We start from the raw sequence: 15,400 nt of genomic DNA, 5'->3' as shown, positions 1-15,400 counted from the left end.
TAAAGACAACTGCAAGTGATAAATGTTTTCCCTTCCAGATTGATAATTTTCATATATTTGGCATGAATCTTAGGTTTTTTATTTCAAAATACATTTGTAGTCTATATCCAATTCCAGTTACTGCTTTTGTGTGTTTGTGTGGTTATTATTCGAAAGGTAAAATATTATTTTAATTCTGAAAGTTTGTGTGATTTTTTTCGTTTTTTCTTGTGCAATTCAAAATTCAAGAACTATGTCGACGGTTAAACTAGCAACGTTATTACATACCACATGTTTTTCATCGGTTTTGTGGCCAAGATTTTTTGTGCGTAATATGTATTTAATCACATGCTCTTTTCTGTGACACCTACTTCTGTTTATCATCAACCTCTTTTGTTTTTATCTTATTTTATTATAATTTATATAGCAACTTCAAAAATATAATATTTCAATGAAAAAATCTTTGTTTATTTGACTATAATCCGTAAACGTGAATGAATACTACATCCAATTACACTGATCTGGTGCAATTTGTCCTAATAGTCAATTTAATTTTTTTTTTTAAGAAAAACTCAAAATAAATTACATATATTTGATAGAAGTAAATCTAAACTTGTTAAAGAAAAAAATCTAAACATGTATTTCGACAAAAAGAAATATTTACAGAAATCCCTATGTTTCAGACGTGTGTATAAATAAAAGATGAAAGATGGAGAAGGAGAGTGACGTATGCAGTGACAAATGACATCGTTTGTCCATATATCCGTGAAGCCATCGTTCCCTTGAAGGCTACCATTTTCAGGTCACTGTCAGATGAACCATACTCTCATTCATTTCTCTCTCTAATCAAATGAGATTATTATATTATGAGCAAATTTACTTAATATTATCCTGCTTGACTTCAAAATGACATGCAGCTTATATGTTATTTTGGCAACTTTATATGATTAACAATAAGCTACTACCTAAATTTTATCCAAGTGATAGGATGTGAAAATACAGATTCTTCTTAGTTTAGTAATTGCAATCGCAAACAACAAGTTTTTTTTAAGTAAAGCTATTAAAGGGCACATCACTGAGGACCCCTCCAATAGATGTGTGACAATTATGAGTCTCAGAATACTTTGCAAAAACCAAAAGAAAAAATATGAAACTTATGTGTTTTCTTTGTATTGGGAGTATATGTTGTTTCCTTTCAATTTCAGCCATTGAAAAGATTGTCTCTTCGAGTTTTGAAAACACACAACCCTGTTTTGTTTGATGCTTCTAACATAGCCGTTGGTTTTCGACTGGGATTGGTTCTTCTCGGACGATAAAGACTTTTAACAGAACCAAACCAACTATAAGTGGAGGGATCGATACTAACTCGTATAACTTACTACTAGATCGAAATGTAATTCTTTGGCATGTATCTAGCAAAATATAAAATTATTGAAACAGGTATTGTGTATGAATTCAAAAGTAACAATATTCGAATTTTTTTTATAACAAACAAATACGATCTTGTGTACTGCTGTTTAGTCTCTAGGAGTTTGATAACTCGCTAGATTTGATTGTGTATCATGTGTAAGTCATGGATTTTCATCAATGGAATGGAATGTTTCAGAGGAAAAAAAAAAAAGAAGATAGTTCATATTAGTGTAATCATCACTTAATTACATGTATTCAATTCCATTTGAGCATATTGATATACTAGCGAATAGAAAAAAAAACAAAACAAAACAATGGAGATATCAAATAAAGCGTGGTCAAAATAAACCAAACTATACCATATTTTTGATGCAAATATGATTTGACTAGTTAGCAAATATCATTAACAAACCCAAAATGGCACCATTCTGGAGTAATATTATTAGCATGTATCTAGCAAAATATAAAATTATTGAAGCAGGTATTGTGTATGAATTCAAAAGTAACAATATTCTTTTATTCGAATATTTTTTAAACAAAAAGAATTATAAAATATCAAGTAAAATAAAATAAAATGGACGGTCCATGTTGGTATATCGTGGGAATATGCCTTGGCGACTATTATAAAAACATGCCCATCATTGTCATCTCCTCCACTTAGATTAATTTTCAATTTTGTCGACCATTCTTTTTCTTTTGGTCAAGAGATGATCCTACAATGAAGTAATACTCCCCCTAATTTTGTGATTAAAATATTAATCATAAAGCTGTACATATGATATTTTGCAATAATCTCCAAGTTAAATATACTGGTTAGTTGAATATCTATGCATAATGCCAATTTAGCAAGTCATTGTAAACTCCATTAAGTTTGTGGATAAACTTTCAGATTAAGTATAACAACGAAGTTGCTTTCAAGATTCCAACTTCCTTATTTTTTCTAAAAACTCAACTTGTATACTTTTCCTTATTTATATTTCATATAAAGATTCCACTAAAATACAAGAGGAAATGTATTGTGCTTTCTTTTTGAATCAAGGAAACGTATTGTACTAATTATAGCACTGGCGGCAAAACAATTAGTAGACACACACACACAAAAGATTTCTTTGAACTTGCTTAATTGCGGATTTGTTCATCAACTAATAACAAGGAAGATTAAAAGATTCCAACTTTTCTAGGACCAAAGAATATTCATTACAGAAGCTCTCAAAAGATAATACATGGTTTACCAATTCTAAGCAGTGTTGTTGATATGAAACAGCCTGTTCTTGCAATGTAAATGCCCATGGTACCTGAAGAAGAAAACTTTGGTTAGGAACAAGTTAAATTCTAATCTGATGAAGATTTTGTACTCAGTTCACTAACTAGTCAGAGTCATTTTTGTTACCATTGTAGTTACGGTTGATCTTCAGAGCTTCACTTCCACATCAACACCAGCAGGAAGATCCAGTTGCATCAAGGAGTCGATGGTTTGAGCAGTAGGGTAGAGAATATCGATCATCCTCTGGTGAGTCCGGATCTCAAAGTGAAACCTTGCATCCTTGTGAACGTGGGGAGACTTGAGAACACAATAGATACGCTTCTTGGTAGGCAATGGAACAGGACCCATCGTCTTGGCATTGGTGTTCCTCGCAGCGTCGAGTATCTGCTTGCATGAGTCCTCGATAAGAGGCACCCAGTATGATCTAAGCTTGATCCTAATCTTTTGCTTTGGCGCCATCTGCTTACAATAAAAAAAAATCAATTTAACCAAACAAAAACAATGAATCTCCACAAAACCTCCAAAAAAAACATAACTCTAAACATGATAGTGGTCTGAAAACTATCTACTTAATGTCATTTTCTTAATACAGAGAAGACAGCACCGAGTAATGTAAGAACCTCGTAAACCAAAAAAGACAACAACTTTGACAAATATGCATATCCAACATTATAGTAGTGAGCTGGAATATACCTTATCCGCGTCTACGCTTATGGAGGAAGAGCTCGGAGCCTGAATGTCACACAGATACAAAAAGGAGTAAACTTTATCAGAACAAAGACTAATTACACATAAAGGAAGCAGCTTTATCTAGCCGAGACATTAGAAAACGTATATGATATGCTAATAAGTCTGCAAAACATGTGTTCCCGCATTGTCTTATGTCGAAGAATCCGAGAAAGAGACAGAGAGGAAAAGAGTTGTACCTCGGAGAATTCCTCAGAGGAGGGTTCATCGAGAGTTTCTGGAGTAAGGGTTTCGGGAGCTGCGAAGACCTTCTTCGTAAACGAGACGGAAGGTTTGTTAAGGACGCAAGAGCCAATGACGCCATGAGTAGAAGATGGATGCAGAGAGACTTTCTGTCTGGTAGAAGACGAAGAGGTGGGATTGGCGAAAGAGGGTAGTATGAACGAAGTTACAGAAGAAACCGCCATTGAAAATCCAAACAGAGAATCGATTTATCTTCTTCTTCCTCCTCCTCCTCTTAACGCTGCAAGGATGTGGTTTTCCTCTTCCTCAGCTTCGTTTCGAGGGTTATCCAATTATCCAAAATCTTTTTCTCTTTTTTTAATTGATGAGATGAATACTTGTCGGAAGCCCACTTAGTAAAACAAAAAGGCCCAGTTTTATAAATACCCGTTTGGCCCAGTATTATATTCCAGTAAGACGAGGGTATCCTAGTTTTCATTTATTCTTTTTGGTTTATGTCGTTGTCTTTAAATTGCACTGTGACAGCATAATTGCTACAAAGATTCATTTTCAACAAAATGACAATGTCTTAAACATCATTTTCGTTTAAAGATTCAGTTAAGGTTGATCATTCAGAAAAAATGACATTTATATTAAAATATTTCATCAAAGTATTAACCATTTATAATGTAATATAGTAGTTTCTATAACTACTAGAACTAATGTGTGGTGGGATAAGTGGATTATTGACAAAGTCCCACGTTCTCCTAATTACAGAGCTGATTCGGTGGTTGATCTTACACTGAAGGTGGAAGATCTTTTTGATCATCAAACGGGTGCATGGAATGAGAACCTGATTCGCCAAACCTTCAGTCTTGGTGACGCAGAGATTATACTCAAAACAAGGAAGAACCCCAATAGGAGGGACAAGCTAATATGGGCATATACTAAAGATGGTAACTACACATCCAAGAGTGGGTATAAGTTCCTGGAAATTGCAGAGGAAAGCCTCAACCCTACGGTTCCTGCAGTGTCTCCTCTTGAAAAGAAGTTATGGACAGAGTTATGGAAAACCAAAACCTCTCCAAAACTGAGGCATTTTCTGTGGAGAATCCTTTCTGGTGCTTTGGCTGGTCGAACTCGATTACGTACGAGAGGTATTAACATCGATCCTACATGTCCAGCGTGTGGCAGGGGCCCTGAGGATATTGCACATGTATTGTTTCATTATCACTTCGCAAAAGATGTTTGGGCTGGATCGAATATCCCTATGCCTCCCTCAGGTTCTTGGTCGAACTCAGTCTTCCTTAATCTTTACCATCTTCTGAAATGCAGCAAAAGGACGAACTTGTCTCCAAGCGTTGCTCAAATGTTTCCTTGGGTTCTTTGGCATATTTGGAAAGCCAGAAATGAGTTCTGCTTTGAGCATACAAGACTTGCTCCGGCTAGTGTTCTCGATAAAGCTATGATGGATGCTGAAGTATGGAGAGAAACTATGGCGCCTAGTACTGTACTGGAAGCCCCTTTGGCTCCACCTTCTATTGATGAGGTGCGCTGGCTGCGCCCTCCTCCTAACTGGCTTAAATGTAATGTGGCCTCGTCTTGGACCTTTAATGCGCCACTGAGTGGAGCCGCATGGCTACTTCGTGATGAGGAGGGTAAAGTACTTCTACACAGCAGACGGGCCTTCACAAGACTAGCTTCTCCGCTTACTACGGAGCTTCATGCCCTTCTCTGGTCAGTAGAGTCTATGGTTTCTCACCATTCTCAACGTGTGATTTTTGAAACCTCATCTTTGGATCTTCGGATGGCTCTTCTTCGACCAGATCTATTTCCCCAGTTTCATCTTTTGATCTCTGCCATCGTAGAGCGTTTGAGGCTTTTCCAGGATTGGAATGTTAATTTTATTAAGAATGAGAGAAATTTAGCTGCTAAGTCGATCGCTAATAGTGTGACGTCGGATAACCGTTCCCAGTCTTATGTTGCATCAGGAGGACCTTTGTGGCTAAACGATTTGCTGATCAAAGAAGCTTCAGCCACGGCTTTGCGAGCTACCGCTGTGGTTCCTGCGGCAGGATAACGAAGGCAGTGAAGTGTTTGGCTTTGGTCTGATAGCTTCTCTTCTCTCTGTCTCAGTTTTTGAGCTGTGTTTTTATTATGCTGCCTAGTGGTGGTGCTTATTTACTGTTTTTAGCTTTTTAAACTTTCTCTGCTTTACTTTTCTGACGTTTGGTTTTTTTTTGCGTTGCTTTGAGACTGTGCGAATGGCTCTGTATTGGTCTCATCTCTGGTTTGGGGATGAGCTTATCTCTTCTATATAATGAAATTCAGTGTTAAAAAAAAAAGAAAGATTGGAGCCTTTCGTATGAGAAATTATTCTTAATTTATCTTTTCTTTTTCTTATTATGTCAGTTTTTATTCTTGAAATATTATATGAAAATACTCAATATTAATGGATTTATACTTCAGATGTCAAATTATGGATCAAACATATTTAAAGGCCAAAACGCTGTAGCTAGGTTAATGAAATCTAGGTAAATCTAGGTCATGATTGGATAGATAAGTATAATCATAACTTACAAGACAAACTAATTAAGAAGTATCATCATACACCACCGGAAATCCATGTCCATAGAAGAATAAAGATCATAAATAAAAATAAGAATATCTGTATAATTTTCCCTAATTGCCTTTTGTATTTATAGTGATGAGTGTTTTTGGTTGTATATATAGACATATAGTTTTATCGACGTTACCGTCACGTTTGGGCATATAATGTATGTGTGCATTTTTCCACATTCATTGCGTATCACACGGTTTGTTTTGGTTTGTCAAGTAGTGTTTACTAAAAGACAATGAAATATTCTGAATAGTTATTGTCCACACGCCCCTCACTACAGAAACTTGACTCAATCATCCATGAACTTACTTCTAGACTATTCTGTTTAAAATTTGTATTAAACATGACCATATCTATAAATAACACACGACGACATAATCATTGTTCTATTAGCACAACTTATAAAAATCATACAATATGCTAAAAGCTTTGGAACATTCATAAGAAAGTCCACAAAATCAAACTAATAATATGCCAAAAGGAAACAAAGATTAGTTGACAAAGAAGGGAGAGTAGATTAAATTTGATCCACATAATTGAGAAAAAATCTCTCTCAAGTCTTAACACGTGGTATGAAACATCAGAACAAAGGGGCAGTTTGGTAAAATCATTTCAAGGTTTCCTTTGGCCAAAAAATCTCATACTGTAACTATAAATACCAAAGCCGTTGAGTGTAAGCCTTTGCACAATCAGTCTCTAAAGTCCTAAAGCTGAGCGTTCTTTTTCTTATTTCTTTATCATTCACTTATAAAAGTCAGAGAGAAAAAGACCAGAGAGATGGATCGAATAAAACCTGAGTTAATGAAGAAACTGACGAAGTTTATAGTAATTTCGATATGGGTTTCATCTCTTTTAATCACTCACAATTTCTATTTATGTAAACTCACAATTCAACTCGTAACACACGCGGTAGATAAGATGTACATGTTTCTCGTCTGCAATGGTCTCTTAGTGTTTGTCGCTAAGTACTCTGGTTTAATATCTTCATCAAAACCTGTAGAGGAAAGCTGGAGCAACACCGATCAAACCTTTGATCACGGAGACTTTGATAGTTACGATGCGACGTTGGAGCTAGAGTACTACTCTGATGATCATGATAGAGGAACAAAGACTTTTCTTGCAGAGGAAGTTAGTACACAAGACCAAGAAACCGAAGAAGAGAAAGAAGATGAAGATGAAGAATCTGATGAGCCATTACCGAATAATGGTGATCTAGAGGAGAAGTGTGATATTCGTGCCGAATCTAGAGAAGAGGAAGATAGTGTGGGGATGGTGACGGAGGAAGATATTAACAAGAAGTTTGATGAGTTCATTAGAAAGATGAAGGAAGAGCTTAGACTCGAAGCTAAACAGCATCTAATCCTTGTTTGATTTCTTATTAATTAGCTATATATGTTTAAGCTTAATTAGACGTGCGCAATAAGTTCTTAGAGAGCGAAGTTTTTTCTAGCCTCTTCTTCACGTCACTTGTACTTTTTAGCATCTATTTTAATGGAATCTTGTTTTATATACATCTCTCGCGTTACATTATTTATTAAAACATTGTTCCCCTGTAGTTTATATTTGTATGACTTTATAACTAACGTATCAAAATCACACATAAAATAGTTACTGCTCGTTTTAGTAAACAACAAAATCACACATAAAATCTATTTTATTTGAGAAACTCATGCACGATCAGTGAATCATAAGATTTGTGAATCATCAGCTGATTTTGAAAATAAACGATGGTTATTTAGTCATATTATCTTTGTATTATGCAAAAATGAAGCTCACTAAAGAAATGCATGCAACAACGAGAACAATTTAGTAAAGATGCATGATTAACGTATGACTATATATATGCACACATAAATAGTACATACACATGATCATATCGATCTCTATTATTGTTCCTAGATCCTAGACTGATGTAGAATCTATACTTTTAGCTATGTGTTGTCTGCACCCCGATGGTATCGGGAATAATGGTGCTACGCACACGTGTACGTATAATGAATTCTCATTTTAAAAAGATATGATATACGATTACTTAATTCATTTCTGATTTCTCTATCTGAGAACTTTTGGATCGATCGACAAGAAACATATATGATAACAAAATTAAAATATCGTATTCCCAAGCCTGAACCCTGTGATCATCTGTAAACTATGGGAACACCTAACGATTATATGTTACCATGGATCAGATAAATCTATTGATCTTAAAAGCGAAAATGATTGTGCGACAATCCATCTATCCATCACCAGTCTCAGAATAAATTATTAATTTAACATATGACAATACATCTATCCATCTATTGATCTTAAAAGCGAAAATATAATTTAACATATTTATCTAACCATATGAACAGTTATCAACGAATAATCGAAACAATGTTAAAAAAGCGAAAATGATTGTGCTTTTAAGATCAATAGATTCTATTCTCTTCGCTTTTAGTTCCAGACCTCCATGCTTTACCTTTTTCTTTCCTGCAGTTTCTCACTATTTTACCTATCCATCACCAGTCTCAGAATAAATTATTAATTTGAATATTTCGGAACATTGAATCTTTGTTTAGAATCTTCTAGTCTTTTTTTCACAAAACGGTTTAGCTATATTAGCAACACGTTCTATGTTATCACAACATTAAAGTTATAAAGATTTTTTTTCTAGTCTTCTCGAGAGGTTGGTATTTAAAAGGAAAACATGTGATTTGACTAATCTCATTTTATCAAAAACCCATTAACCAAGAAAAATAACGAGCGGGCCAGAAAGAATGGCCTAGTAATGTTACATGTATCAAACAAGCAAGGATGAGATAGTTAAAGTGTATGGATGATGAAGATTAGGTATTCGATCCATATTATATTTGATAACAACTACATATACTTATTATTTTGGTAATATTAACTAAGCTTTCGAAAATGGCCGAGTGCAGAAAACTATCGAATATAATAATAGATGACTACGATTTTGACACTACACAACATATCCACTCAACGTACGAGAAAGAAAATTAGATGATTTAACGGGTCAGTTGAACTCAAATAAGTTCTTATATTGATGTGTTAGGCTTTGATTGCAACATGTTTATGCAAGTATAACGACTTTATGCACCTTTGTCTGTGTCACTCCTCAGTCGGTGTTCATTATGGATCAATAGTTTTCAATTGGAATGGTTATACGGTGGGGCATTTGCAATAGTAAAATTAGCCGCCCAAATCTTCACAGTTTCAGATATTAGTTTAAGCGATCGGTCAGGAATCTTCTAGTTATATAAAAATAATATTAATATGGTGATCATGAGGTGCAACAGTTCGAACGGCATCAGATAGATAGATAAATAACAGCCACAAATGTACTAGACATGAAATGAATGAGAGTGTATACATCAATCATGGAGCTCTTTACGCATATTAAAATCCAAAATTTTAAAATAAAACAAAACCAAAAGACATGGAGAAAGAACAGTAAACTCAATCAGTGTATATAGAAACGAAACAGAAAGAATCAAATTACAATAATATAAACAAAGGAGCCCTATAAACAATCAGGCTTTCTTAGAATTAAGTGGGTCCAAAACTTAATTATTGAGAGATAAACTGATCAAATTAAACACATACATGTTTAACAATCATATGCTCAATCATATCTAAAGCTAATTAAAGCCAAAAACCCTTAGGAATATTCGTGAGATGAATAGAAGAAAAAAATCAAGATTCGTAAAGATGTCACAAGACTCGTAAGAGTCTAAAACGAATCAGTATATTCAGGAAAGATAATGCATTCAGATGCTATTGTTTGAGTTTATATGGAACGATGGAGGAAGAAAAGCAAATAGATGCAATTGCATTCAAGTACGTAAAAGGCAGCTATGATGCATAGATCATTTCTTTAAAAAAAAATGTTCTCTATTCAACTGAAATTTTTTGAAATAAAAGTTTTAGTTGAAGGGTGTAAGGGCGGTGAAGTTGGACAACCACAAATTGAAAATGATGAGAGAACGAGGGGACATGCTTGAAGTGAGAAGTAATAACCAGTACTAGTTTGTTCCTTGGGCCATGCAGATGTTGTGTACGGGAAGGATGATGGACCCAACACTCCTCATGGCCATCACTAGTCTTGGGATTGATCAAGTAGTTCCAAGAGTTAGAGAATTATGTCATATACAATCTGATACCAAAAGAATCGGCTAGGCCTAATCACGGGTTTCAAATTTTCAAGACTAAGCCCTACCGAGATTTGGATCAAGGGGGTATTTTTGTCGTTTGATTTAATCTTTTCATGATATTTATATTCGAGGTAGATGTTCTCAGATTACATATGGGGTGAATCCCAGATTCTTATAACTAGTTGTACTTTATGTTGAAATGAATACAATTGAATTAGTCATGGAAAGATAATTTTTCATAGTTTCATGGTATTAAAGCTCCAAGATGTAAGACTCTTTTGGATCACTCATAAATTAGTCATAGTGGCACGACTCTATGAAAGATTGGCTATGGTGGACGTAAGGTAATGAAGTGCTCCTAGGAGACTAGAAGTTAAACAACTAGTGCAACTTGTTCAAAGGGTTTATCATGACACATCAAGGAGTTGATGAGTATGCCATGATAAATATGCCAACTCCATGGTTTCTATTCTCTTATAACAAACAAACAGACTAGTCAGAAAAAAAAACAATGAAGCAGCAACATTCCTATGAAGACATACTTATTGTTATCACTCGCCCAATCTTGCTTGCCTACTTGCAAATAATAATAAAGTTAACTTGATAAACTAAAGCCATTACTAATCAAATCAAATCAAATCATAAACTTTATTCTTAGTTCTCTAAAGGTGTTGAGACCACAATCTAAAAAACTTTATTCTGCTTCAAACCGAGTGCCCCTTCAAATAATCAACAATTAATTTGTCTTAATAACTGTTGGTCAAACAAAATCAGAATTCGCGTCTATAACGCAATCGCATTTTAAAAAAACAGCGATCACAACCATAAACCAAAACGCAGCGTTTGAGACAAAAGAAGAAGCTTCCTTCTTCGCCACGCTATCACACAATCGCTCACTCACCTCCCACTCATCGGCCAATACGGAGGTTCAATGTAAGAGTAACTAGACAACGGCATTGGCGGTGGCGGCTGCATAACATAAGACGGCGGCGCTGTATGCTGCTTATATATCCCCTGTGGAGTACTCTCCTTCTGCGGTGGCGGTGGATTAGGCATAGGGTAACCATAGTTCCCGGCTAGAAACTGCGGCGGCGGAGGGTATGGATAATAACCGGAGGTGTTAGAAGGAAGGTTATAGCCTGATGGACCGTAATAACCGCCGCCGCCAGGTTGAGGGGTGACGGGTTGGCCGTTCATATGGAAGTTGGAGATCTTGCCGTGATCGCCGTACTTGTGACTGATCCACATAATCACATTAGGGTTAGCTCTCGCCTTGAGCTTAATTGTGTTGTTTTCTCCAAGATAAGTCACAGAGTAAAATGCTGCAGTAATTATAAATATTAAAAAGATGAATCTATCATCAACAACCAAACCAAAATAAAAGGAGAGGAAGAGGGTACCGGTGAGAGACTGCATAACTTCATCCACTTTTCGATGGCAAAGCTCGCAGCTATTATTCACTTTTATATCACAGCTCTGCAAAAAAAAAAAGAGTAATCAAAGTAAAAAAGAGGATACAATAATAGTTAAATCGATTAAATCTAAGAATATTCTGTATTCACTTTAGCTAACCATGTCGACAGAGAAATCCATTGGAGGAGGAGCTGCTAGCATTTTTTTTCTTCTCCTTTTTGCTTGATTAATGCTTCTGTAACAAGTAGAGCAAATCAACATGTTTTTATATACACTTTGTTCTTGTTTAACTAAGGAAAGTGTAACTAAGGTAATAGTATTTAATTATATCTAGTCTTGCCTGAAAATGCGTGTGTATGATATTTAGTATTCCGAAATTGTTTATTCTACGGGGCACAAGAAGGAAACATAGGGTCAACTGATATCTTACATTAATTACATAAAGATAAAATCAAAGTTGAGCAAAGGCCAATCACCAAGACAGAATATATTTTTGTGTATAAAATCTTTGTATATTCTACTTTAGTTCTCTCATTAATAAAAAAAGGTAAGTATTTTGAAACCCAAATCCCTCTCGGTATGAATGACCAAACCTAGGACACTCGTGCGGTTGAAGTCGACAATAACATGAACTGTATCAATCAGCATTCCTCTAAATCTGAACATCAGTGACACAAACACGATACTTAAGATAGTTTGGTTATTCGATTTACTGCTCGCGCAGTGTTGTGCACCAACAAGACACGTGAGAGGGGGAAACATAGACTGCATATAAACTTGTTAATAAGCTTCCAAATAAACTACTCTTTGGAAGAGAGACATAGATTGAACCGGAAATTTCATCCTTGTTCGCGAGCTCAACAATCTCCTCAGCTTCTTCTTGCTTTGATCCTTTCACCAACGCATCAACCACCTCTGGCACGATGGGCTCACTAGACACGTATACGCTTCGGCTTCGTGAATATGTCCTTGCAAAGCTCAAAAGCGAATTTTAAATTGCCCTTAACTCTTCTCCCACATCAAAGTGCCCTTTTGTAGACTCATGTAACATCGTGTTGAAGGTGAAAACATCAGGCTTCAGAGACCCTTGTTCACAATCTCATCAAGCAACGCAACAGCTTCGGGTAAAGAACCCTTTCTACACAATCCTTTGACCAAAGCATTGTAAGATCTGATATCTGGTTTTGATCGAGAGTTTACTTGGCACCTCCTTGAACACGCCTTCAACCTACTTGTGCAGATACATACGTATAGATTTATTAGTCAAAGAATTTAGAATTAGATTCGTTATATTTTCTTATGTAAATCAGACATGGACGGACTAAGGTGTTTTCATAATAACTTCTTTAGTACCGATCAAAACTTTATTTGAATATAGCCAGTTGGCAAAAAAAAAGATAACCGTTCACCTGTTTTCTTTTCAACCACCAGCGTGCAGTGTATAGTGTATACACTTGCCTTCTAAGGACAATATCAACAAGCAATAAAACAGAAAAGAAAACATTATACTCATATTTGATACCTTGGACTTCCTCTACAACTACATGAACAGAAATGGTGTACAAAAGTGAAGCTTATGTTTCAAACCAACATTATTCAGCTGCTTTAAACAATCAAAACATCCTTTCAGCTTATAAGCAGGACATGCATGCCGTTTAGTTCCCTACTCTCTAAATGAAGAATTATCTGACTATTCTCAATCTATGACCGACGTCCGTGTCACTTTTGAAACGAATAGGCGAACTACGCAACGTTTTTAAGCTGAGCTGACGTCATCATTAGCAAACCGTTGATGCACTTATTCAATTCATAATTTAAGATTTAGATACAGTGATCGAGATGCTCATGCACGTGAGGAGCGTGCCAAAAAGTACGAATCTATGTTATACAATTATTTGATCTCATCTCTCTGATAGATCACCCAATTTTATTTTTTATAGAATCTTAGCTAGAGGAATACTACTATCTTTAACCTACGATAACATCTTAATGTTTTTCTTCGTACGTTAAATTAGTAAACAAATGAAAATCCTTTCGCGTCGGTGGATTGGTTTTATAAGTTAAATAAAGGCACCGAGTTTAAGGTCATTCGCCATTTAAATTATAAGATACAACTGATCGATTTTGAAAGTAAATCATATCAATGTAGTGTAACGTATAAAATAAGTGATATAACCTAAAGGAATCATAAAAATTCATAAAGCAAGATTGACTCTTATTCCAGGTTAACTCTGTTACATTTTTAAATATCCTCTATTATTAAAAAGAAACTAACGAAAATACTTGAGGAATTAAAACACATAGACATCTCATAGTACTAGTCGAGTTTAGTGAAGCTATCAAAGAGAGATTCTTCGTGTTGTCCGCCGACGACATAGTCTAGGATCCCCTCTGCCGCCACTATTAGGCCGGAGCCATCGCCGGAGAGGGTAGATGACGTCGGAAGGTCGGAGGTCCTTGCGAAGAAGAAAACGGCGGCGAGAAAGAGGGCGGTGGAGAGAACTAGAGGCCAGAAGTAAGATACAACGGTGAGAAAACCGGGAGAATAAGTGACGAGGGCGACGGTGACGAAGGAGAAAACGAAGGTGAAGACGATTTGTAGCTTGAACTTTAAGAGCTTCTCCCGGAACTCCATCTCTCCGATCACCGCTCAAGATCCGTGACTTTTGTTGGATAACACGAGAGAGATAGAGAGGGGGAGCAAGAGATAGATATGTAAGGGAAGGAGAGAGAGGTAAGCTATATTCATGTGATACTTCTCTCTTTATTATTAGTGGATGTTTAAAGAAATATGAAAGATTCCCCTGCTGACAAGAAAAAAACGTCAAAATCAGAAGTTAATCTTTCAAAAAGATTATATTTAAATATTAGTGATTTTTTTTTTGTAACAATACTTATACTAACTTAGACTAATTACTGATTCATGCATGTAGCTAACCGGTAATACAAAATCGATATAAAAATAGTAAAAAGAAATCAACATTTTACATAAGTTTGTCTACCATTGTATTTTTTACTTTGGAAATATATTAGATTATAAAGTTTAAGAAATAATTACATCGGTCAGTTTTATCTAAATAAAAAGTCAAAATCAACAATTCTGTTAGTTAGACACAATTTTTACTAATTGAAAATATTTTGTTGCAAACATCATCTTTCAAAACTGTTAGATTTTCATACATTATAGGTCAAATTAAAACTTTATATTTTGCACATAAAATGATAAACTTTGACAGATATTCATGTAATTTTGTTTTAATTTTGATAATTTTTGCATAAATTTACTTATTTATTATACTCACTACTCAGTCTATAAACTTGGTTTAGTGATTTCTGTATTCGACTTTTTCTTTTTAAAAAGCTATCTGGATAGAGTATTGCTTTTATTTTCCTTTATTAACAGCTTATATAAAAATGTGGTAAAAAGAACAGCTTGTATTAAAAGGTGAAATTGTTATAAAAGTCAAAGAATGTAACATTTTCTGACATAAATAGTAAATCGTACAAGATAATATAATGAATGATATTCCATTTCAAAATAATTTTGTCCGGTTTGTATGATTGATATATCGACTTTATTTCAACCGACAAGTATGATATGGGCTTCCTCGGAGCCCATAAATAATACCTTCTGACAACTGCAATACACGC

General features: G+C 35.1%; 4 protein-coding genes across 4 annotated transcripts; 1 reads left to right on the top strand and 3 right to left on the bottom strand.

Annotated features, from left to right (window-relative positions):
- Positions 1 to 2,472: 2,472 nt before the first annotated feature.
- Positions 2,473 to 3,995, bottom strand: LOC106452340 (30S ribosomal protein S10, chloroplastic). Its single transcript, XM_013894421.3, has 4 exons — positions 3,580 to 3,995; positions 3,347 to 3,385; positions 2,780 to 3,112; positions 2,473 to 2,684 (listed from the first exon to the last, which is right to left on the bottom strand). The coding sequence occupies exons 1-3, from the start codon at positions 3,805 to 3,807 to the stop codon at positions 2,801 to 2,803; spliced, it is 579 nt and encodes a 192-aa protein (XP_013749875.2). The 5' UTR covers positions 3,808 to 3,995; the 3' UTR covers positions 2,473 to 2,684; positions 2,780 to 2,800.
- A 2,857-nt stretch (positions 3,996 to 6,852) lies between these two features.
- On the top strand, positions 6,853 to 7,693 carry LOC106345416. The gene has a single exon (XM_013784615.3). It carries the CDS (start codon positions 6,960 to 6,962, stop codon positions 7,551 to 7,553), a length of 594 nt encoding a protein of 197 aa, XP_013640069.2. The 5' UTR covers positions 6,853 to 6,959; the 3' UTR covers positions 7,554 to 7,693.
- Positions 7,694 to 10,587: 2,894 nt separating this feature from the next.
- On the bottom strand, positions 10,588 to 12,282 carry LOC106454101 (nematocyst expressed protein 4-like). The gene is made up of 2 exons (XM_022717500.2): positions 11,737 to 12,282; positions 10,588 to 11,658 (listed from the first exon to the last, which is right to left on the bottom strand). Exons 1-2 carry the CDS (start codon positions 11,750 to 11,752, stop codon positions 11,234 to 11,236), a joined length of 441 nt encoding a protein of 146 aa, XP_022573221.1. The 5' UTR covers positions 11,753 to 12,282; the 3' UTR covers positions 10,588 to 11,233.
- A 1,661-nt stretch (positions 12,283 to 13,943) lies between these two features.
- LOC106345415 lies at positions 13,944 to 14,513 on the bottom strand. Its single transcript, XM_013784614.3, has one exon. The coding sequence runs from the start codon at positions 14,382 to 14,384 to the stop codon at positions 14,067 to 14,069; it is 318 nt and encodes a 105-aa protein (XP_013640068.2). The 5' UTR covers positions 14,385 to 14,513; the 3' UTR covers positions 13,944 to 14,066.
- Between the last annotated feature and the right edge of the window lie 887 nt (positions 14,514 to 15,400).

This window comes from Brassica napus, chromosome A5 (assembly GCF_020379485.1).
Source record: "Brassica napus cultivar Da-Ae chromosome A5, Da-Ae, whole genome shotgun sequence".
Classification (NCBI taxonomy): Eukaryota; Viridiplantae; Streptophyta; class Magnoliopsida; order Brassicales; family Brassicaceae; genus Brassica; species Brassica napus.
The sequence above is the reverse complement of the archived record's forward strand: the minus strand, read 5'-3'. Positions and strand labels throughout refer to the sequence as shown.

Excerpts from the sequence above, each read along its gene's own strand:
- LOC106452340 (XM_013894421.3), bottom strand. The coding sequence starts at position 3,807 with ATGGCGGTTTCTTCTGTAACTTCGTTCATACTACCCTCTTTCGCCAAT. Across the intron at positions 3,386-3,579 it reads CCTCTGAGGAATTCTCCGAG|GCTCCGAGCTCTTCCTCCAT; the intron begins GTACAACTCTTT and ends TGTGACATTCAG. Across the intron at positions 3,113-3,346 it reads TAAGCGTAGACGCGGATAAG|ATGGCGCCAAAGCAAAAGAT; the intron begins GTATATTCCAGC and ends TATTGTAAGCAG.
- LOC106345415 (XM_013784614.3), bottom strand. The coding sequence starts at position 14,384 with ATGGAGTTCCGGGAGAAGCTCTTAAAGTTCAAGCTACAAATCGTCTTC.
- LOC106345416 (XM_013784615.3), top strand. The coding sequence starts at position 6,960 with ATGGATCGAATAAAACCTGAGTTAATGAAGAAACTGACGAAGTTTATA.